Source organism: Heterodontus francisci, chromosome 31, assembly GCF_036365525.1.
Source record: "Heterodontus francisci isolate sHetFra1 chromosome 31, sHetFra1.hap1, whole genome shotgun sequence".
NCBI classification, from domain to species: domain Eukaryota; kingdom Metazoa; phylum Chordata; class Chondrichthyes; order Heterodontiformes; family Heterodontidae; genus Heterodontus; species Heterodontus francisci.
The window spans coordinates 23,463,263-23,485,551 of record NC_090401.1 but is presented as its reverse complement, the minus strand read 5'-3'; the positions used below and the strand labels follow the sequence as shown (position 1 = coordinate 23,485,551).

The 22,289-nt window shown below is 42.4% G+C and overlaps 1 protein-coding gene across 1 annotated transcript in view; it reads left to right on the top strand.

Moving 5' to 3' along the window:
* The window catches only part of grik3 (glutamate ionotropic receptor kainate type subunit 3), a 561,495-nt gene that overhangs the window by 212,689 nt on the left and 326,517 nt on the right, over window positions 1-22,289 (top strand). Inside the window, exons 7-8 of the mRNA XM_068011169.1 lie at window positions 5,087-5,230; window positions 14,136-14,243. Coding sequence (XP_067867270.1) covers window positions 5,087-5,230; window positions 14,136-14,243 — 252 coding nt within the window. The remainder of the gene's footprint in view (window positions 1-5,086; window positions 5,231-14,135; window positions 14,244-22,289) is intronic.

The window sequence follows — 22,289 nt, the reverse complement described above, 5'->3', positions numbered from 1 at the left end:
ATAGCGTGTCCATCGCCTCTCTTCATCCTCCGCGTCTGAAGGCTTGGGGTTCCAGGTTAAGGACTTGTTGGGCGAAGAGTACTTGGTCTCATGGAGATACCTGTCCGTTCTGGCTTATTGTGTGTTGGTGGTTCTCTAGATAGCAAACGCGAAGGCACGGCATATTTGTGCTTTTGCTGGATTTCCAGACTGCACTGTTTGATGCTGGCCTGAGTCTGTGACCATGTTCCGGTGCTTGGACATTTCACTTTGGCAATGCTCCTGTGGATAAGTATGATGTTGAGGTCCTTACACGCTGGTAGTCCTGCCACTGCTGGTCCACTCATGTCTACCAGATAGAATGTTTGTGGTTTCCATGCTGACTTGCCATAGCTGTATTGCACTGCACAGGATGGGTGACCCAGGATGGGTGATATGCAGATAACTTGGCAGTTGTCAGTTGTATCATTGACTTCCATTGAATCCAGTACATATCTTTGAGAATTCAGACTGGTATGATATTTGCACTAGCTCCGGTGCCAGTCCTGGACCTGAGTGTTTGTTTGCCAGTTTTCTTTGGGCACATGATGTTCATAGTAGCAAAAGCTTCCAGTTATTGGACTTCACCAATGTGATGTGTCAGGTTCACAATGTGGAACGCCTGCTCGTCTTCTCGCTGAGAATTGCTTCTCTCTGAGGTTTGTCTCAGGTCTGTTTTGCTGTGGACCTCGTATATAGGCTTGTGTTTATGCAGATCTCTGGCACTTTCCTTGCTGCTGTGCCTGTCTTCTGTTGGCTTGTATCCTACCGTGACTTCTGGCTGCATCTTTGGAGCCAGAATTCCTGCATAGGCGGGCCTAGTGTCCTTTTGCACCACATGTGTTGCACAGGTCATGAAATGTAGGACAATTTCACCCTGAGTGAAATCAACCACACTTACCACACAGCTTTCTTGCTCTTTTCAACCTGGTTATGGTGCCCATACTGTTGGCTGCACTTAATGCTTGCAGGTGCTGTTGTTCAGCTATAATGGCTTCATATTTCCTGCCATCTTCCAGCAGCGCATCAATGCTGTGACCTTTCTTTTTCCTCAAGAGGTCCTTCTGAAATGCTTCAATGGGTGTTGATACAATCACCAGCTCCATTATTCGGTCTAACAGCTCAGTTTCTGAAAGATGGCATTTATTGCCCTTGCTACGGCATCTACTGATGAACTGGTCTATTGATTCCTCTGGCTGTTGCCTGTAGGACATCAATTCCAGGCAGTGAATTCCAAAATTCACTCTCAATCGGAGTTGATCTTCGAGCACTTTCCATATATTTGTGAGATCTTTCATGTCCTTGTCAGATAATCTTGTGCAATCCCTCATTTCCAATCACTATCATTATTTTTACAGCCTGTTTTTCTGGTTCTACAGTTACTTGCTCTGTAAAGCATAACTGCATTCTTTGTTGGAACAGTTTGAACTCGGATAGGATATCCAAGGCTTTCTAATTCATGCTGGGAAAATTGGTATCCATTTTTCTGCTGTTCTTTTGCTTTAAAACTTGCTTTAATTCCTGGTTCTGTGATTCAGTACTGTCTTCCCTTTAAGAAACTCTCTTGACTGCTTTCATTGACAGCAGTAGTTGTTTAGCAGTTCTTGTCTGTTTGTATAACTTTCAGCACTCTAGTCTGTTTATTTATACAGCTGCAATAGGCATTTCATGTGCTTTTCATCCTAGAGCTTGTTTATACAGCCGTTCAATAGGCAATTCTTCAAGCTTGAATGGTTTTATGAGTTTTTTTCAGACTTCGGCTGAGTGATTGAAAGCTCTTCATGCTGGAGTGATTTAATGGATTTCTTTTTATAGCTTTTGCTGCGAGCTGCGTGAATGGAGGATTCCCGTGCTTTTTACTGTCAGGCGCCACCTGTAATAGCGTGGATCTGATTAGTGTGGGGGAGCCTTTGAAAACAATCGATCAGCCTGAGATAGGGATTGGGTTTTACATGTTTTTTTGTTTTAAAAAATCAACTTTGCAAGCACCTCAAGCTTTTTTTTAAACTGGGATTCCTGTACCGACGGCACACTGACTCACTCACTCACAATGATTGATTTGCAGCCTGTTGTTCAATGCTGTCTTCTACAGCTGGAGGTGAGTTTTTTTTTCTTCTTTACACTGTTTGGGCCAGTGTTTTGTTTTAACTCTCTCTCTTTTAGCTGTAGGTAAGTAGTTTTTAAAGCTGTTTTCAGGTGGTCTTCAAACTTGGATTCTGTCTTCTCAACACTGCTGCCACTGTGTAATGAGAAGCTTTTTATTTTGTCTGATGCAACATAAATGAGATGCATGGAGTTCGGTTGATTGAAGATCTAAAAGAGGTTTATTAACAGCTAACAAGTATATAGAGTACAGCGCTATCTATTTACAGGACTTGCCTCTTGGTATTACAGTTACAGAGTGAGTCTGGCTCTGAATCACGTGACTTCATCCTAGCATGTAGCTCATTAGCATACTAAGTTCTTAAAGGGATATCACTCTTAAAGGCAATCACACAACAGTTGGAGCTGCACTCATCCAGGTAAGTGGAGAGTATTTCATCATACTCCTGACATGTGCCTTGTCGATGGTGGACAAGCATTAAGGAATCAGGAGGTGATTTGCTCACTGGAGAATTCCCAGCCTCTAACCTGCTCTTGTAGCCACAGTATACGTATATGGCTGATCCAGTTAAGTTACTGATCAGTGGTAACCCCCAGGATGTTGCTGGGGGGGATTCAGTGATGGTAATGCCATTCAACGTCAAGGGGAGATGGTGTGATTCTCTCTTGTTGGAGATGTTCATTGCCTGGCATTTGTGTGGCACGAATGTTATGTGCCGTATATCAGCACAGGCCTGAATGTTGTGCAGGTCTTGTTGCATGTGGGCATGAACTGCTTCAGTATTTGGGGTGTTGCAAATGGTACTGAACACTGTGCAGTCATCAGCGAACATCCCCACTTCTGACCTTCGGTTGGAGGGAGTATCATTGATGACAGAGAAGAAGATGATTGGGCCTAGGACATTACCCTGAGGAACTCCTGCAGTGATGTCCTGGAGATGAGATGATTGTCTTCCAAAAACCACAGCCATCTTCCTTTGTGCTAAGTATGACTCCAACCAGTGGAGTTTTCCCCCGATTCCTATTGACTCCAGTTTTGCTAGGGCTCCATGATGCCATACTCGGTCAAATGCTGCCTTGATGTCAAGGGCAGTCACACTCACCTCACCTGTGGAATTCAGCTCTTTTCTCTATGTTAGGACCAAAACTGTAATAAAATCTGGAACTGAGTAGCCCTGGCAGAACTCAAACTGAAAATCGGTGCTCAGGTTGTTGCTGAATAAGTGCTGCTTGATAGCACTGTCGACAATACCTTCCATCACTTTGCTGATGATCGAGGGGTGGTAATTGGCCAGATTGGATTTGTGCTGCTTTTGGTGGACAGGACATACCAGGGCAATTTTTCATATTGTCGGGTAGATGCCTATAAGCATCATCCGGGCTAAGGGCCCGACTAACTGTCGAGCACAAGTCTTCAGTACTATTGATGGGATGTTGTCAGGGCCCATAGCCTTTTCTGTATCCAGTGCCTTCAGCCATTTCATGATATCACGTGGAGTTAATTGAATTGGCTGAAGACTGGCATCTATGATGCTGGGGCCCTCCAGAGGAGGCCGAGATGAATCATCCACTCGGCACTTCTGGCTGAAGATGGTTGCAAATGCGTCAGCCTTGACTTTTGCACTGATGTGCTGGGCTCCCCCATCATTGAGGATGGGGATGTTTGTGGAGCCTCCTCCACCGGTTAATTATTTAATTGTCCACCACTATTCACGACTGGTTGTGGCAGGACTGTCAAGCTTTGATCTGATTGGTTGGTTATGGGATCACTTAGCTCTATTTAAAGCATGCTGCTTCTGCTCTTTAGCATGCATGTAATCCTGTGCTGTAGCTTCACCAGGTTGGCACCTCATTGTTAGGTATGCCTGGCATGCTGTCCTACACTCATTGAACCTGGGTTAGTCCCCTGGTTTGATGGTAATGGTAGAGTGAGGGATATGTTGATGGCCCACAGCACCTCATGGATGCCCAATTTTAGATCTATTCTGAGTCTATCCCATTTAGCATGGCAGTAGTACCACACAACACGATGGAGGGTATGCTCACTGTGAAGACAGGACTTTGTCTCCACAAAGACTGTGTGATGGTTACTCCTACCAATACAGATGTATCTGTGGCAGGAAATTGGTGAGGATGAGGTCAAGTAGGTTTTTCCCTCTTGTTGGTTCTCTCATCACCTGTCACAGGCCAAGTCTGGCAGATATGTCCTTTAGGATTCCGCCAGGTCAGTCAGTAATGGTGCTACTGAGTCACTCCTGGTGATGGACATTTAAGTCCACTACTCAGAGTACATTCTGTGCCTTTGCTACCCTCAATGCTTCTTCCAAGTGGTGTTCAACATGGAGGAGTACAGATTCTCCAGCTGACAAAGGGAAGTAGGTGGTAATCAGTAGCAGGTTTCCTTGCCTGTGATTAACCTGAATAACCCCCCCACCACACTACCCCCATAAGTCTCTCCCAATTCAAGGTGGAAACAAGTTGGAAGGTGATCTAAATACCATCAAGTTCGGAACTAAATTCCATACAATCCTATAACCAGTGCAGAGACTTAAGTTAAAGAAGCTACAGTATTCCAATTGAATGCATTTATTTGTTCTGAAATTTCAAAAGCGAGGGGGACAACAAAGTGGCTTTATAATTTCATCTGTATAATCTACACATAAATATAAATGTTGAATACAAAGCAGCAGATGAGAGTTGGTCACCATAGTTTCTGATAAACATTATAAAAGCAACCTTTCCAAGTTATCATATTTTGAATGGGACTGCTCGAAGTAAAAATAGCAGAGATGACAGATTAATTTATGTTTTGACGTATTGTTACAGTGTACTGTAATATCTGGAGCATGCTTCCATATAAAGCCCAGCTGTCAAACAGCCAAGTGTCAGATCAGGTCTAATGTGTGCTGCAGAAAGCACAGGCATTCTGAAAAATCAACTTAAGCAGTTTTCACATTTATTTCAGACAGATGCTGCTCTGACATACGATGCAGTTCATATTGTATCAATGTCCTACCAGCGAGCACCTCAAATGACCGTTAACTCTTTGCAGTGCCATAGACACAAGCCCTGGCGATTTGGTAGCCGCTTCATGAACTTCATAAAAGAGGTAACAACCAGTTTTGAAAGTGTGTGCATGTAGGTAATGTGCTGTGTTTACTTCATGCTCATTAGAATTGAGTGAAATCAACAATTTGCATTCATTAATCAATCATAATCTTTAAGTCAGCAAAATACTGGGTTATAACCATTTAATTTCAGCAATAATAGTGTAATTCTAGTTAAAACGAGGGTTTCAACTGACACAATCTTACCTGAATGACTGGATGATAATGAACAAGAAGTTATGAATTCATGATAGCTTTTGCCCTCTACGATATACATTTGAGAACAAGGCAAAGCAATGAGCTAAATGCATTCCCTTGAATTCTTGATTGCCAATAGATCATGAACAGGGCTGTCCAGTGGATTTTCATATAAGCATATGAAAAAAGGGTCAGGAAAAGTCCAGCTGGCCCATTGAGACTGTCCCATTCAGGTACAGTGTAATTTTCAGACACTAACACCCACATCCCCCTCCACCAACCCCCAACACACACTCAGTCACGCAATCTCCTCGGAGAAGCAAAGTTAAAGAGAGAAAATTCTTTGTCAACTTAGAAAAAAGCTCAGCTCCAACCCCTGAAGGTTCCTGGAGACCAAGGTGACACAACTCCCAGTGACCCTGACCTTCTATATATAGAGGGGTTTGCCACTCTCTGGAACTTATTCAGCTCCTTGTTGAATACTTGCAGCAAATCCACACTCACTGCACGATGTCATTGGCTCTCTGGCAGGGAAGTACCTCCTAGCATCTAGCCAAGTCCTATGCTCCTGTAGCTTACAATTTTTAGTATGTTGTCTTTTCATTTCTCAGACATTAAATCAAACTCAAGCTGATAAGGATAAAAGTTATATTCTTGTTATTCCACAGTTTTGGTTCTTGGTTTACAATTGTAGTCGGATAAACTCTGCAAAAGTTCCAGTGCAAACCCTTCAATTTTGACCCAGCCCTGAAGCATCTACTCCCCTAAGAGCTAACCAAGATGATGCTTTAGCAATGCATCAGCCCCAGTGTGTAATGAATAGTTGATACAAGAGGGTGAAGAGGAGGTTCACAAGAATGGTATCAGTTACTTGGAGAGACAAGAAAAAATGAAATTGTTCTCCTTACAGTGGAAAAGGTTGAGGGGACATTTGATAGAGATGCACAAAATCATTGGTTTTGATAGGGTAAATAAGGAAAAACCATTCCCAGTAGCAGAAGGGTCAGTAACCAAAGGACACAGGTTGAAGGTGATTGGCAAAAGAATCAGAAATGACATGAGAAAAGAGAAAGGGAGTAAATGTTTCGGGTCGATGAGCCTTCATCATAATGTAATACATTTTGAATTTTTCTCAGTTCTGATGCAGGGTCATCGACCTGAAACATTATCTCTGCTTCTCTCTCCATAGATGCTGCCAGACCTGCTGAGTATTACCAGAATTTTCTGTCTTTCTTTCAGATTTCAAGCATCCATAGTATTTTAGTCTTATATGACATGAGGAAACATTTTCTTTACACAATGATTCAATAATAATTTTCAAAAGGGAATTGGATAAATACTTGAAAGGGTAAAATTTGCAGGGCTATGGAGAAAGAGAAGGGGAGTGAGGCTATTGGAGAGGTCTTTCAAAAAGGTACCACAAGCCAAATAGCTTCCTTAGGGGCTGTATGATTCTACGATTGTATAATGACCCATAATCCAGCGCACCCCAAGGCATACACCATTAATGTCCATGTACCACTATTAGTCAGATTCTTTGGATTGGTAGATTTTCTGTGGGTAGATCAATCTGATGTGTGCTGACTAGTTTATACCAGCCACATTTTTAAATTCTACTTAAACTTGCATCTATTTACACGTGAACATTTTTGCGATAGATGATGCAACACTAAATCAGAAATCTTATTTCGAGAAGCTGTGAGGAAGATTGGTGTTGACGGTGAAGGCATCATGCTCTAACTAACCTGTACCGACGTGGGAGTGCTCATTGCTGATACCAGCTGCAAATGTGCTCTTCTCTCCAACACACCTAAATTAGCACTGCAATCAATGTTTTCACCCCAAACCAGTTAAATTTTTATTAAAATTCATGAATTCATAACTTTACATTTACATTCTCTTGGCTTCACAGCAGCAACTCTTACGCAGAACAAAGTCAATTTATTCAGGGAAGAAGGGTCATAATACTGCCCAATCATGCAGAATCCTTCCCTTTATTTTAACACAGATTCAAGCCCAATGTGCCTTGAATGTGGGAGACCCCCTAGAGCAGGACCAGTGCAAAAGAAGCCATGAGAAGACTTTCTGAAACCAGGAACTGATTAAACCTCATCTCACCTTATCAATTTGTTTCCAACAGGCTGTCCGTTTACATTAGTTATTTTATACCATTGTTACGACCGAGGCAGGAGGAGTGCATGGGTTTATTCTAGTTCCACTTCTCCGCGAGTCACAACATATATTTACATTTTTTCCTACTTACTGACTGATACTGTCAATCATAGGCTCTATTTTTATCCCAGAATAAAACACACCAACCAGGTTTCTTTAATAAACAAAAAAATTATCAGTTTATTATAAAACAAGTCTTAACCAGTAATGAAGTAAAGCATAAACACACAGATTGAAATATTACATTCCCTTTTTACCTTAGCCCCTCACACTCACAGACACAAATACACACACATACACCAGTTAACTGGAAAAATAAAGGGATTTGTGTTTTTGAACTCTATTACATAACCAACAAACACAAAAAAAAAGCTTGGGTTAAATACTTGCTAATTCTTGAAGAATGAAGAGAAGATATGGAAAGATGTCCTTTGTTTTGGTTTGGCATCCTAAATGCGTATAGATGGCTGTCACTGGGATCTTCCGAGAACAGTTCTTTAAAGGTGATGTTGAAGATCAGTCTGGGTAGGCTTCCAGGAAATGCAGCAACAGAGGTTTCAGACACAGGCCTTACAGGAGGAATGTAGGCACAGTTTCAGTCTGCTTTTTACACTTGCTTTTCAACTCCTCGAGAGGTGGCAAAATAGCAGGCTTTTCAAACTGCTGGAGCAGACTGAGTTGGGGTGGTTTGTTTTTCTTAGCAAGTTTTCTCCAACTCCTTTTCAAACCACTGTTCATCTCCAGCTGCCTTTTCTAACAATTCAAAGTGAAACCAAAAACATTCTAGACGTCAAGCCTTCTGACCTCTATAAATCTTGACCTGTCACTTCTCTGTAAACATCTTTCCCAAGTCAAAAACAACCCCTGCTGGGTAATTATCTGCAGTCAGGTGTCTTCTAGTAATTGTTTGTGTTTTCAAGCTCAATACAAAAACCTTCTGGTGACCACCTTTAAAAAAAACAAAGTTCCAGCATATATGGAATCTTTTCAGATTTGAAACACAAATCTTCAAAATTTACAAAAGAAAATGGAAGCACTCAAAACATCTCCACCCTTGAAAGAATGAAACACAATTTTTAATGCATTTCATTCCAAAGTGTGGAAAAAATTGAAGATGGAAAATTTTAAAGCACATTTTCACACTTATACACATTCACTCTTTACTTGTAGCTAATACAGTTAGGCTTTGTACCATCTTTGCATTCAGATAATTTAAATCAAAGTTAGATTTTAGATAAAGCCTCTGTAATTACATTATTTTTGCTTGCAATGTAGATAACCTTTAAGTAATAGGGCTGTAATAGTAAACCCCCATTGGAATAGCCTAGCATTCTGGTTTTTCAATTTTTGGCAAGGTTCATTACCAAATCAGCCAACTGAAATTTTCTAAGCAGAGCTTCCAGTTGTTTCAAGTGATCCTTTCATCAAGGTAAACTACTCAGTTAGGAACACTGGCTACTACTTGGTACATTAGTCTCTGATAGGTTGCTGGGACATGGTTTAGCTCGAATGGCATCACTCAGCGTTGGAAAAGACCGAGTGGTGTGACAAAGGCTGATATTTCTTTAGCTTGGGGTGTTAAAGGAACCTGCCAGTGTCCCTTTAACAAATCTATTTTTGTAAGAAACCTGGCACTGCCCACACTGTCAGTACAATCTTCCAAGCAATGAATTGGGTAGGAGTCTGTCTTTGTCACTTTTCTGTAGTCTATACAGAGTCTAGTTGAACCGTCAGGTTTATGCACTAATACCATTGGGGAGATCCAGCTGCTTTGACAGGGTTCAGTTAGGTGGTTTTCCAATGTGCATTGGATTTCTGCTTTTACCTGGGCCTGTTTTTCTGGTCTTAAGTGGTAAGGATGCTGTTTGGTAGGAAAGGATTCCCCTACATCCACATCATGTGTGGCTAAGGTTGTACATCCTGGCGTATTCCTACAGACCCTTTTAAATGCTGTGAGTAGCCTTGTTATGTCTTCTTGTTGTTCTGCATCTAAGTATGAGAGCGTAGTGTCCAATCTCCCTAACAATTCAGTCTTAGCTAACCGGATAGTAGGAGGTTCAATTTGAGAATTATCTAGGCCTCCTTCTGCCTCATCCTCACTATCCCTTTCACCCTTCACTGTTCCTACTATCTGATATACCTGTGCTTGCCTATCCTCTTCCAGTGATAATATTCTTTCAACACATTGTTACGACCAGGTGAGAAAGGGATCTAGGGGTTCCCTCTCAGCCTTCACCTGGTCTTACCGCAACAGGGTTTAATTTCAAACACACCATGTTTTAGCTCCCCCTTGGTGAATCCTTGTTCACCACTTTCCAATTGTAAGGCAAAGAAACCAGCACAAACAGGTTTTCTTAGGTTTAAAGAAGAAAAGTTGACATTTATTGAACTTGAACTTAAACTCTAATTCAGTTGACGCCTACAGATACATGATGCGGCTATGCTAGCATGCATATGCAATACACACATGCAAATAGAGACAGAAAGGAGCAGAGGAAAAATAAAGTAGAAAAGTTTGAGGCAATTTCTGAAGAATTTTTGTTACGGTTTTTCGAGCTCACTGTAGAGTCCTTGATTGTAGGTAGACTTTGCTTTTCCTTGGGGCCCAGTATTCTTCTTAAACCTTGTTCGCTGTAGGAAACTTTTCTTTCTTGGGGTTCATGTGTCTTCAGTGTATTCAAAGGTTTGTGAGAAGGAGATGGGAGCAGACAGGAGAGATCTTCTCAGTCCAGGAGGAGATCCTATAGCTTTCCCAGCTGTCTGTCTTGTCCCCGGCTACTTGCCTTCCTTTCACCCTCCCACCGTCTATCCTTCTCGGGTTTGTGGGGGTGATGGACAAAGGGTTTGAGCTTATAAACAAACTCATAATCATCCGCAATTTCCACTGCCTGTCTGGCCATCGACACCTTCTGATTCTCTACATGGGTTCTTACTAATGGAGGGAGTGAATTTTTAAATTCTTTCAGGAGAATTAGTTACCTAAGGTTCCATACATGGCCTCTACCTTTAGTGCCCATATCCAATGATCAAAATTAATTTGCGTTACCCTCTCAAATTCTATGTCAGTCTGCCCAGACAATCTCCGGAGGTTCCGAAATTTCTGTAGGTAAGCTTCAGGCACTAACTCATTCGCAGTGTGAATAGCCTTTTTGCCATCTCATAATCTGCAGAAGCCTCCTCAGAAAGCATGGCACAAACCTCATGAGCTCTGCCCATCAACCTGCTTTGCATAAGCAGTGTCCAGCTTTTCTTCTGCCACTTCATCTGTTCGGCTATCTTTTCAAAAGAAATCAAAAATGCCTCTATGTCCCTTTCCTCAAATTTAGGAAGGGTTTTCACAAATGTAAACAGCTGTCCGCTGGGTCCTGGGCTGGAATCAGATCTTTCCACCAGAATTTTCCTTGAAGTCAAAGCCACCCTGTTGTCTTAGTTCCAGCTTTTTAACTTCAAATTCTCTTCCTTCTCTTTCTCTTTGAAAATCTAGTTCAAGTTTTTTCACTGTCAATTCTTTTTCAAGCTCAAGTTTTTCAATTCTTTTTCTTGCTCATGTTTTCTCATTTCTATTTATTTTTATTTTTCTTTGTCAAGTTCAAACTGCCTCATCTGTAACCAAATTTTAGCTATTTCAGCTGCATTACCCTCTGGTTTGTTTTCTTCTTCTTCCAATTGCAAACATTGTGCTATTAATTCAATTACGTCTGCTTTCTTAGCTCCTGGTTTTAACTCTAACATCAGCAGTTCTGACAAATCCTTTAGTTTAACCTTCAGCTAAGTGTTTCTAATCAGTCAGGAATACATCCTCTTTCCCCAGAAAAATAGCAGCAACTGTTAAAGATATTTTGGTAGAGTAAACTTTAATCTACTGCACAAGAAACCTGAGGTTTTTTTTACTTTTCATTTTTTCCAATTACTTTTACCGCACTCACAATTGCACACCATCGACATTGGGTTTATCCCGCAAAGAGTCACCAATTATATGTTACAACTGAAGCGGGAAGAGTGCACTCTTTATTCTAGTTCCACTTCTCCATAGGTCACAACATATATTTAAATGTTTTTCCCACTTACTGATATGGTCAACCATAGACTCTATTTTTATCCCAGAATAAAACACACCAACCAGGTTTCTTTAATAAACAACAAAATTATCAGTTTATTATAAAACAAGTCTTAACCAGTATTGAAATCAAGCATAAACACACAGGTTGATATATTCAAGTGCCCTTTTTACCTTTGCCCCTCACACTCACACACACACACATACACCGATTAACTGGAAAAAAATAAAGGGATTTGCATTTTAGAGCTCTATTACAAAAAAAAACTTGGGTTAAATACCTGCTAATTCTTGTGGAATAAAGAGAAGATTTGAAAATATGTCCTTTGCTTTGGGTTGGCATCCCAAATATGTATAGACAGCTGTCACTGGGATCTTCTTAGAACAGTTCCTTTCAGGCAACATTGAAGATCAGTTTGGGTAGGCTTCCAGGAAATGCAGCAACAGAGGTTTCAGATACAGGAGGAATGCAGCCACAGTTTCAGTCTGCTTCTTGTGCTTGCTTTTCAGCTCCTTGAGATATGGAAAACTGGCAGGCTTTTCAAACTGCTGGAACAGACTGAGTTAGAATGGTTTGTTCTTCTTGGCAAGTTTTCTCCAACTTCTTTTCACACCACTGTTCATCTCCAACTGCCTTTTGTAACAATTCAAAGTGAAACCCAAAACATTCCGGAAGTCAAGCCTCCTGACTTCGATAAATTTTGACCTGTCACTTCTCTGTAAACATCTTCCCCAAGTCAAAAACAACCCCTGCTGGGTAATTATCTGCAGACAGGTGCCTTCTAGTAATTGTTTGTTTTCAAGCTCAGTCCAAAAACCTTCTGGTGACCTCCCTTAAAAAAAGCACACACAAAGTTCCAGCAAGTATGGAATCTTCTCTGATTTGAAACACAAATCTTCAAAATTTCCCCAAAAAATGTTCGCACTCGTAACACCATGTATGTTCAGTATTACATCACAACACTTAGAAAAGTACACAGGCTGCTGCTGCTAATAGACTAATGATGGGCTGCTGTTAGACATACTGCTGCACAGAGAATCGTAACCTTCTGCTCAATTGGATTTTTCACACTTTCAGAGCTTGGCTCCAAAATCCTTTCAAATTTTATGCAGAATGGAAACCCATTCCAAATAACCGCGATTTGGGTGCTTGATGTAGACACCAGGGTTTTGAATTTTCATCCAGTTCCTCTCGATCGTCTGCAGTAACTTTTGGGGAAAAAAATAAAAAGACAAATGTTCCATTCATCAACATTCCTAACTTTAATGGGTGTAAACTTCATCAACATTGTTTATAAAGGGCCTGCTCTATAAAATTGAATTCTGGAATCCATAAAAGAGTGAATGCTTTATATATGGCTTCTGTGTCAATGAGAGGGCAATGAAATCTGCAGGTTGTAACATTAGTGCAGCACTAAATGTTTTATGGTGAGGAGGCTGTAGTACTCTATTGTGGTTTTATCATTATAGCTCTTCATGCATGCCCTCTTTACTTTGCTTTTGTGGTGTAATATGCATGAGTCAGAAGCCCATCTCAGGAGGTGGGCTTCTGAGGGGACAGGTCATAACAAAGTATCTTCAGCACCCAGCAAAAACTTTCCCTTTCTTCCATCTGTGGGTGAGCTCAGTTCACAGCCTGCTCGTACAAGTCACCAATACGGTTTCTACATTATTGTCCTACAAAGACATCAGGGAAAGCCCATAACCTTAAATACAAGCTCACAATTGCAGCTTTGGGTCTATATAGTCATGCCCTTGCTTCAGTATTGCAAACTGCTCCAGTGCATTATAAACGGGGCACATTCAGAAAGCCAACATTATTTCCACAGTTCTACAGTATAAATGAAGCATTAGATTCTCCCAAGCCCCTGCCAGTAATCCCAGGGAGGTGTCCCTGCACACTCATTTGTCATGCTTGTATAACTGCTGTCACAAATCTGCAGGTGCATTTACAGATAGAGTCCAGAATGAACCCAAGTTTATATTTCATTACATGTTTGCAAACTCACAGTCACTATGGGTTAAGAAGGTTAATTGGAGTGCTAATAAGAAATTCTAATAATTTCCAGCTACTGTTCTCCTCACTTCACTCATGACAGATACACATATACTTACAAAGCCTGCGAGATAAGGAGCTTGCAATGAGAACTGGCGAGATGAAAGCAACATCTATTCTTTTCTTTTCCAAATGACATCTGAGCAATAGTGTAGGTCCTCGATATACATAATCTTATTAAAGTCTGAAACAAGATACACGACTGGCACAATAGCTGTGTCTATAAATCAGTGCACAGAGCCAAGTGGGATTCATGGAGCGAGTTGTAGGCACTGGATAAAGAACAGCAATGATTAATTAATCATATTCCACAAGGAGACAGAATTAGGATCATTTCCTTGTGAGGGTGTAATTAAAATTTACTGTTATAGAGAGTAATGATTTATATTGCTGTGTAATTACCACCATGTATTTTTCTGTTGAGGCTCAATGGGAAGGATTAACAGGCCGAATCGTCTTTAACAAAAGCACTGGACTGCGGACTGATTTCGATTTGGATGTTGTCAGCCTCAAGGAGGAAGGCCTTGAAAAGGTCTGTATGTTCCCATTCTTAGAGAAAACAGTATTGGAATTATTTCAGTTGCATCTTTTTAAAATAAGGTGTAATGTTTTGCAACAGCAAACACAAACACACTATTTCTTGCATATTTTCTCAGTTACGACTTAAGCACATGCACATTCTATCTTGTGACTATGATTCACACAGTCATAGAGTCATAGTGCTATACAGCACAGAAACAGGCCCTTCGGCCCATCGTGCCATGCTGATCATCAAGCAACTATCTATTCTAATCCCATTTTCCAGCACTTGGCCCGTAGCCTTGCATGCTATGGCGACAGAATATTATATAACTCCAAGGCTCTGATCGAATTAACTCTTATCGTAACTGAATTACTTTTATAATGAAGTCTCAAGTGCAAACAACCAGCAATGGCTTGTGATTTTTGAAAATAATAAATACAAATAATAATCATATCTATGCTGCAGCTATTGCACAATATTTTACTTGATCTATAGTTCAGTTTGTTATCAAACTGAAACATTTCAATATATAATAGGACTCCGATTCTGGCCTTCTCTGCATCCCTCTTCCCTTTACCCATCATTGGTGGCAGATCCTTCAGCTGCCTGGAATTCGCTACCTAAACCCCCTCTCCACTTGTCTCTCCAGCTTTAAAACACTTTCAAAATCCATCTTTCCAACCAAGTTTTCACCCAGTTCCTGCCTTAGCTCAATGTCTGTACCATTACCCATTTTTTCACTCACATCCCTTCTCCTCTCCTCTAAAACATTTGCTATATGAAAATTTCTGTATAAATTCATCTCAACCAAGCAATTACAAATAACAAAGAAGTAATACCTAACTGTGAATTGCATCATTGCCCCTTTATAATATATTCAATTATCTGTACAGCTCTGAGTATGTGTGTGTATGTGCGTGAGGCATAGTTTGAGAATGTGTGGACCACAACTGGAAGATAGATGTGAATGTGTGTTTAAGCTGCAGCTATGAGAAAGAGAGTGTGTGTGTGTGTGTGTGTGTGTGTGTGTGTGTGTGTGTGTGTGTGTGTGTGTGTGTGTGTGTGTGTGTGTGTATCATAGTTATTAGAGAGTGTGATTCCATGTATGAGTTGCAACTATCAGAGTATCTGAATCTTTGCGAGACTCTTTTCAGATGAAGTATTGACTTCTCTATGAAACTCAAATATCATACAGGTCTCTGTAAGGATCAGCTATCGGAGGGAGTACTGGAGACTGTGCAGGGATCAGCTACAAGGGACAGTCTGATTGTGTGTAAGATCAGCATCGTACACTGTAAAGTTCGATGATATTACATAGTATTTACAGCACAGAAAAAGGCCATTCAGCCCAAAAGGTTCATGCTGGTGTTTGTGCTACTCACGTGCCATCTATTGCCACATTCTTGAAACCCAATTTAAGGAGCCACCAATTGGATGCATAAAGTGAACAAAACATGGAACTAAGCCAAAAGTATGTGATTATAAAATTAAAGCCACAATGTCCCAAAGCACACAGACCAGGATAGTCCCAGGTTTGAATCAAAGTCTTTACCCAGTTAGCTAATCTCAGTCAGTTTTGCCTCAGTGCCCTGAGGGTTTGGGAAGGGGGAAAAAAATCAGCAATGATTCTCATTCCTGATCACATTCCTATGACCGTTACAGGTAGTTCATATGTATGCACATCTTTGGGGGATGAGATATCTTATCCAGTCAACTAGCTTGGCAAAACTCAACATCAGGTTTTACACATGAATAATAGAAAAATAATGGACAGTGACCACCACCCATAGAACTGCAAGGAAACGAAGCCTTCTGAGAAAGAGCAGAGGACTTTAAGCACCATGGGACATTTACTACAATAAAAGTGCTATACAAATGCAAGTTGTTGTTGCTGAGGGGGGCAAAATAGGGGAGGAAAGAAAATGGATGTAATTGATGAAAGATTGATAGATATCAGAACCCAGTGGTACCTTCTGGAAATCCAGAACAAAGTGTTAGCCCAAATTATGGGAGCTGCTGTAAAAAGCTCAGGGCATACAAAGAGTTAATGAAAAAAAATGCATTTTACCACAATTCTTATTTCTACCTTTGTAGTACAAATTATTTATAGAAACTGGAGAAATAAATTAGACTATTATTTTGAAAGGCAAAGCAGAACAAATCAATCACTGGGAGGGTTACACAAAACCAGAATTAACTTGAACGCATGATGAATGCATTTAGTACGAGGACTGAGAAACATTTAACACATAAATCTTGTCTTGCTAATTAAGGAGTAATGCTTGTGATAGTGCAACTGTACACATTTATCTTGTTGTTTTAAATGTGATTTAGTCTACTTCAAAGGGCATTAACATTATTGACTGTAGTATAAAAGTAACTGCAGTATGTGGTTCCTGAAACTTGTTAATCCAGAAATAATAGACAAAGATTTAAAAAAAGGAGCAATCTGAACTAAAGTGAATCCTGCTTTGGTTCTGTAAAGCTGGTTATGTTGCTGTGATTACAAGGTTCATCCTCAGCCTTGCCCAATCTGTGGTCTTCACTGCTGGTGCTCATGCTCTGGTGAGCAAACTGTGGTCACTTCTGTTTGCTGTCAAACAGGGGAATGCTAGATTGGCGAATGAGGTGAATTTTGAGCTAGGCCCTGCTTCAGTCAGTAGTTACAAAAACTTATCTTCCAACAGAAGTGAGAAGTGCAGAGGAAGTGAGGGACCTTGGAGTAAATGTCCACAGATCCCTGAAGGTAGCATATCAGGTCAATAAGGTGGTTAAGAAGGTATATAGAATCCTTTCCTTTATTAGCCGAGGCATAAAATATAAGAGCAAGGAGGTTATAATGGAACTTTATAACTCATTGGTTAGGCCACAACTTGACTACTGTGTCACCTCATTACAGAAAGGATGTACTTGCACTAGAGAGGGTACAGAGGAGATTTACGAGGATGTTGCCAGGACTGGAAAAATGCAGCTTTGAGGAAAGATTGGATAGGCTGGGGTTGTTCTTCTTGGAACAGAGAAGGCTGAGGGGAGATCTGATTGAAATGTACAAAATGTTGAGGGGCCTGGATAGAGTCGAGGTGAAGGGTCTAATCACCTTAGCGGAGAGGACAGTGATGAGGGGGCATAGATTTAAAGTGATTGGTAGAAAAATTAGAGGGGACATGAGGAAACACTTTTTCACCCAGAGGGTGGTAATGGTTGGAACTCACTGCCTGAAAGGATAGTTGAGGCAGAGACCCTCAACTCATTCAAAAGGAGTCTGGATATGCACCTCAAGTGCTGTAATCTGCAGGGCAACGGACCAAATGCTGGAAAGTGGGATTAGAATAGATGGATTGTTTTTTAGCCGGACAGACACGATGGGTCAAGTGGCCTCTTTCTGTGCCTTAAGTTTTCTATGATTCTATGAACAGCCAGGGGTGGAAAATGTCTCTTCACCAACTTGGGAAATTGCTTCCTTGATGAGCTTGAGAATAAAGCTACTCATTAGTTTGCAAATAACATTGTGTATGAATGTCTCCTGATTCAGGTGCTGCCTCAAAGTTATTGTGATGCGACCCATTCACCTATTCCAGACTCCATTGACAACCTCATCATTATCAAACATGCAGTTAGGATTAATTATAATTCTGTTGAGTGAATGGTTAATTTTGAGCAATCCTAGACCCAGCCAAGTAACAAGCTGATTGGACCCATTTACAGTTGTCTTTCTCTCATCAACAGCTGTGTGCTCAATATGTTGTGACCTGTTCCTTATTTCAGCAGCCACTGTAAAAAGCATTATCTGTATTTTCCCTTGTTTTAAGGCACTCAGGGTGGAGTGCTCAGCTCTAATAGCTTAATGAGCTTAACATCTTTAAATTACATTTTATGACCCCATGCTATTCACATGAGCTGATTTAAATAAATTTATTGTTTGCTTCTTTCTGAAATGGTTCGCTATGACTTCCATAGCTTGAATACTGGAACTGCCATGAAGCTCAGATAGAGACCTTTATTTTGACACTTTAAAAGATTACATGTAGAGAAGACAAGAGACACTGCACCTAGCAAAAAAAAAATTAATAACATTTTTCAGTTCAGTTTGGTTATAATTAGACATCAAGGGAGGAATTTAATGGGCCCTTAGGAAACGGACTAGGAGATGGCGGTGTGGGGGGTTGTGGTGGGGGGTGAGTCGCCTTCCGTCCTGCAATTTAGTTTGGGGTGGGAAAATCCAAAGACAGCCCTCCTGCAGGCAGGGAGGTCACCCAGTAAAACAAGGTAGCCTCCCTGCGGACTAGTGGGGCACCTCCTCTGTGGGAATTCTGTAGCCCACAGAGCCCACAGAGGGCCCATGGTGACAAAGGCTTACCCTCTGCTAACAACCACACCCGTCCTCAAAGATCACCCTCTCCCCCACTTGCTGGCTCCTGCCGGACAGGCCCTGGTGATCCCAGCACATTTCCCTTGGGTCCAGGACTCCAGTGCTGGACTTGGGTCCCCGCCCTTTGAGTGGCTGGCAGCTCTTGGAGGTGGGATTCTCCGTTCTTAAAGGGGACTCTGGCACCAGGCAGTTAATTGCCTGAGTGCTGTTAATTGTGCTGAGGGGGGCTCCAAACGGGCCGAGGTGGGGCTCCGCTCGCCTTTTCAGCCTATCGCTGGGTCTCCCGCCAGCTCGATGAAATTCAGCCCCATGTGTTTTTAAGTTTTTCCACTGAGAGCTGTTGATGATTGCCCAAGTGTTGGTAAAGGACTGGTGTGCTCCTGATTGTCTGTATGTCTCAGTTTTTAAAAATTCTTTCTCCCCCAATCCTCCCTTTCTTTTATATTCTGTGAAATACTGAAGGATACTTGTTTCACTACAGCATGGAACCAATGGGCCATAAACACAAGGGGCGGCACAGTGGTGCAGTGGTTAGCACCGCAGCCTCACAGCTCCAGCGACCCGGGTTCAATTCTGGGTACTGCCTGTGTGGAGTTTGCAAGTTCTCCCTGTGTCTGCGTGGGTTTCCTCCGGGTGCTCCGGTTTCCTCCCACATGCCAAAAGACTTGCAGGTTGATAGGTAAATTGGCCGTTATAAAAAAATTGCCCCTAGTATAGGTAGGTGGTAGGGAAATATAGGGGCAGGTGGGGATGTGGTAGGAATATGGAATTAGTGTAGGATTAGTATAAATGGGTGGTTGATGGTCGGCACAGACTCGGTGGGCCAAAGGGCCTGTTTCAGTGCTGTATAACTAAAACTAAAACTAAAAACTGGGCTCATTACCACCTTTTCTTTGTGCTCAAGGCTGGATTTTCCCACCTCCGTGGAGACGGCGTTGGAGGCAGTGGGGTGGAGGTGGAGGTGGTGAGGGCAGGGAAAATAGTGGAGAGCTGCATCAGGAACACTCCCCAATGCATTCCCACCACCGGGGAACTTCCCAGTTGTGGGCTGGAATTAGGCTTGGCTATCCTCTCCAAAGAAAGGAGCAGCCAATTAACATTGTGAATGCCCCAGTTAGGGGGCAGTTTCACAGCCTCTCCAGCATTTTGCAGGCATTGGAGAAGACCCCGCCCTGTGAGGAGGCCGCTCTCTCAATAAAGGTAGCCTGCCTGCGGTAGGCTGTGGGGCCATGGGAGCTGGAGCCTCCATCCCCCATCAAGTGGTCTGCAGGCAGAAAAGGCCACATTTATAGCCCAGACAATTCATCTGGAGGGGTTTCCCCTCCACTGCAAGGGGCCAAATGACTTCGGCCCTCATGATTTTGATTTGTATCCACTCTTCTGAGGGCGCCTCCATGTTGAGGTGGCCTCGCAGTCTCTGACCTGCCTCAGCAGTGCCCACCTCTCCTGGTGGGGCTGCCGAAAGCTCCAGAGCTCTGATTGGGCTGGCAGTATTGGGAGTCCACTATGAACATGGAGGTGGCCAATTCGGAGTTGCCTCTGGGAAGATTGTTCGTCGAGCACGCTGCCGGCAAGTGAAGTCTCAGAACTCCCATCGTGTCCCAGTTTCAGGACCCTGAAGCTCATGGGAAAATACAGCCCAATGAGTAACCTCAGAGCTGCAAAATGACATCTACAATGTGTACACACACTTGCGGGATGAATCGCACCAGATACCATATTGGTGGGGCCGTCAGCATGCACAATGAATGTCCACTGAAGGTATGTAGAGCAGACAGATCATGATGTTGATCAGCATGAAATGCTGTTTTGACACAAGCAAAGCCATTTTGCAGTTCAACGCTCCTGCTAATGCCCTCTGTTAACCTCACACAGCTGAACATGTTTTCAGTAGCAGGAAGAATCCCTCCAAAAGCATTATTTAAAGGGATCATCAACTGCTTACTAGTTAGTTGCTGCTTTATTTTCTCTGGCTGTTGCTTTGGTTCTACATCTGTTTGGTACTTTCAACAGTTTTTTCAAATTGCAAAAATCTACAGGTTCAGGTGTGGCTGGTGCTGAAGGACTTTTTGCTGACTTCAAGGCTTCTGCACGAGGTAATTGCTCCCAGATATGGATGTGTTATTAAGCATTCCTCTTGGAATGCAGCAGGATTTCGAGAATGAACAGAGGTCACGCAGAGCAAGACAAGCTGCTGCAAGAGGGAGGAGGATGCGAAGAACTCTCAGCAAGAGGTCATAATCTGCCCAGGGTGTTCAGGAAGTAATTTTCCGACATGAACTTCAGCGAGGAACCATGTTTGAGATGTCTGCACTTCAGTAAGAATGTCCTTACTGAAAACTACCACCTGCTGCAGGTACAACTGCAAGCTCAAGCAGCGTGAGGATGGCATTGCCAATGGCTGGAAGGTGACCGTGGCGATGAACTTTTATGCATCTGATTCCTTCCAGGCTGGAGTTGGAGATATTTTGCGAGATGTTGCATAAGGGAGCTCACTGAGGCTCTCTGTTCAATGAGAGCTAGTTACATTTCATTCTGTCTTTCTAGAGAGAAATGGAGGAGTGAGCACATGGTTTTGCTAGGATTGCACACTTCCACATGATACAGGGTGTCATTGACTGCATGCATATTGCTTTGCAGGCACCACATGTCAACTCTTCCTTATACTGGAACTGAAAGGGATTCCACTCCCTCAAAATCCAGCTGGTGTATGATCATAGGCAGCGAATCATGCTTTACCAATGCTTGGTATGCTGGCAGCGGTCATGATGCCTACAGTCTGCTGCAGTCCACTGAGCCAACTGCATTTGAGCCATCACAGAAAATCAAAGGGTGGCTATTGGGTGACAAGGGCTATTAACTGACCATATTGCTGATGTCTTCTGTGTACAACCCACGCACACATGTGTCGTATGCATACAATGAAATGTGACAAATGTGACAATTGGCAATGCTTCTGCTGCCTGGACTGCTCTGGAGGAGCCCTGCAGTACTTGGAAGAGTGGGTGTCAAGATTCGTGGTGGTCTGCTGCATGCTCGCCATCATGAGGGGCAGCCTTGCCACAAGTTATACAATGAGCAGCTGAGGAGCATGAATGTGATGAGGAAGAGGAGAAGGAGCATAAGGAGGAAAAAGAAGTGCAGAGGCAACCTACACAGCCCCTTTCTGCCTGACTGTCTGTGAAGAACTCATCCAACTGTGATACCAATAACTGCAACTCCAATTCCTCATTCTCCAACAGTCCCACACCTTACCTTCCCCCCCATCACTGACCATCAGAGTGTCTGCTTGGCTATAATGTAAAAATAAAAGCCACCACAAATTAAAGATTCAAAACCAAATTTATGAATGAAATAATGCCATATTGCATACATAAGGCAACTAATCACCCTTGTGTATTCCCTTAGTGCTTGTTTTCCATGTGCATTTGCCAGGCCTGGTGCTCCCCAGCAGTAGCTGATGGAAGGATGCTGACTTTCAGTGGAGGACACTGCAGACCATCTTGTTGGACACCCTCGAGCAGCTCTGGACCTAGAAATCTTGGCTGCGAACTGCACCATCTTGGCATGGGAGCAGTTCTCTGGGCTAGCTGACTTACTGGCAACAGCTAGAGCATTGGCAGGGTGACAGGGCTGGGAGGATGAATGCTGTCATCCAGAGAGAGGGACAGCAAGTTTGTGCTCCT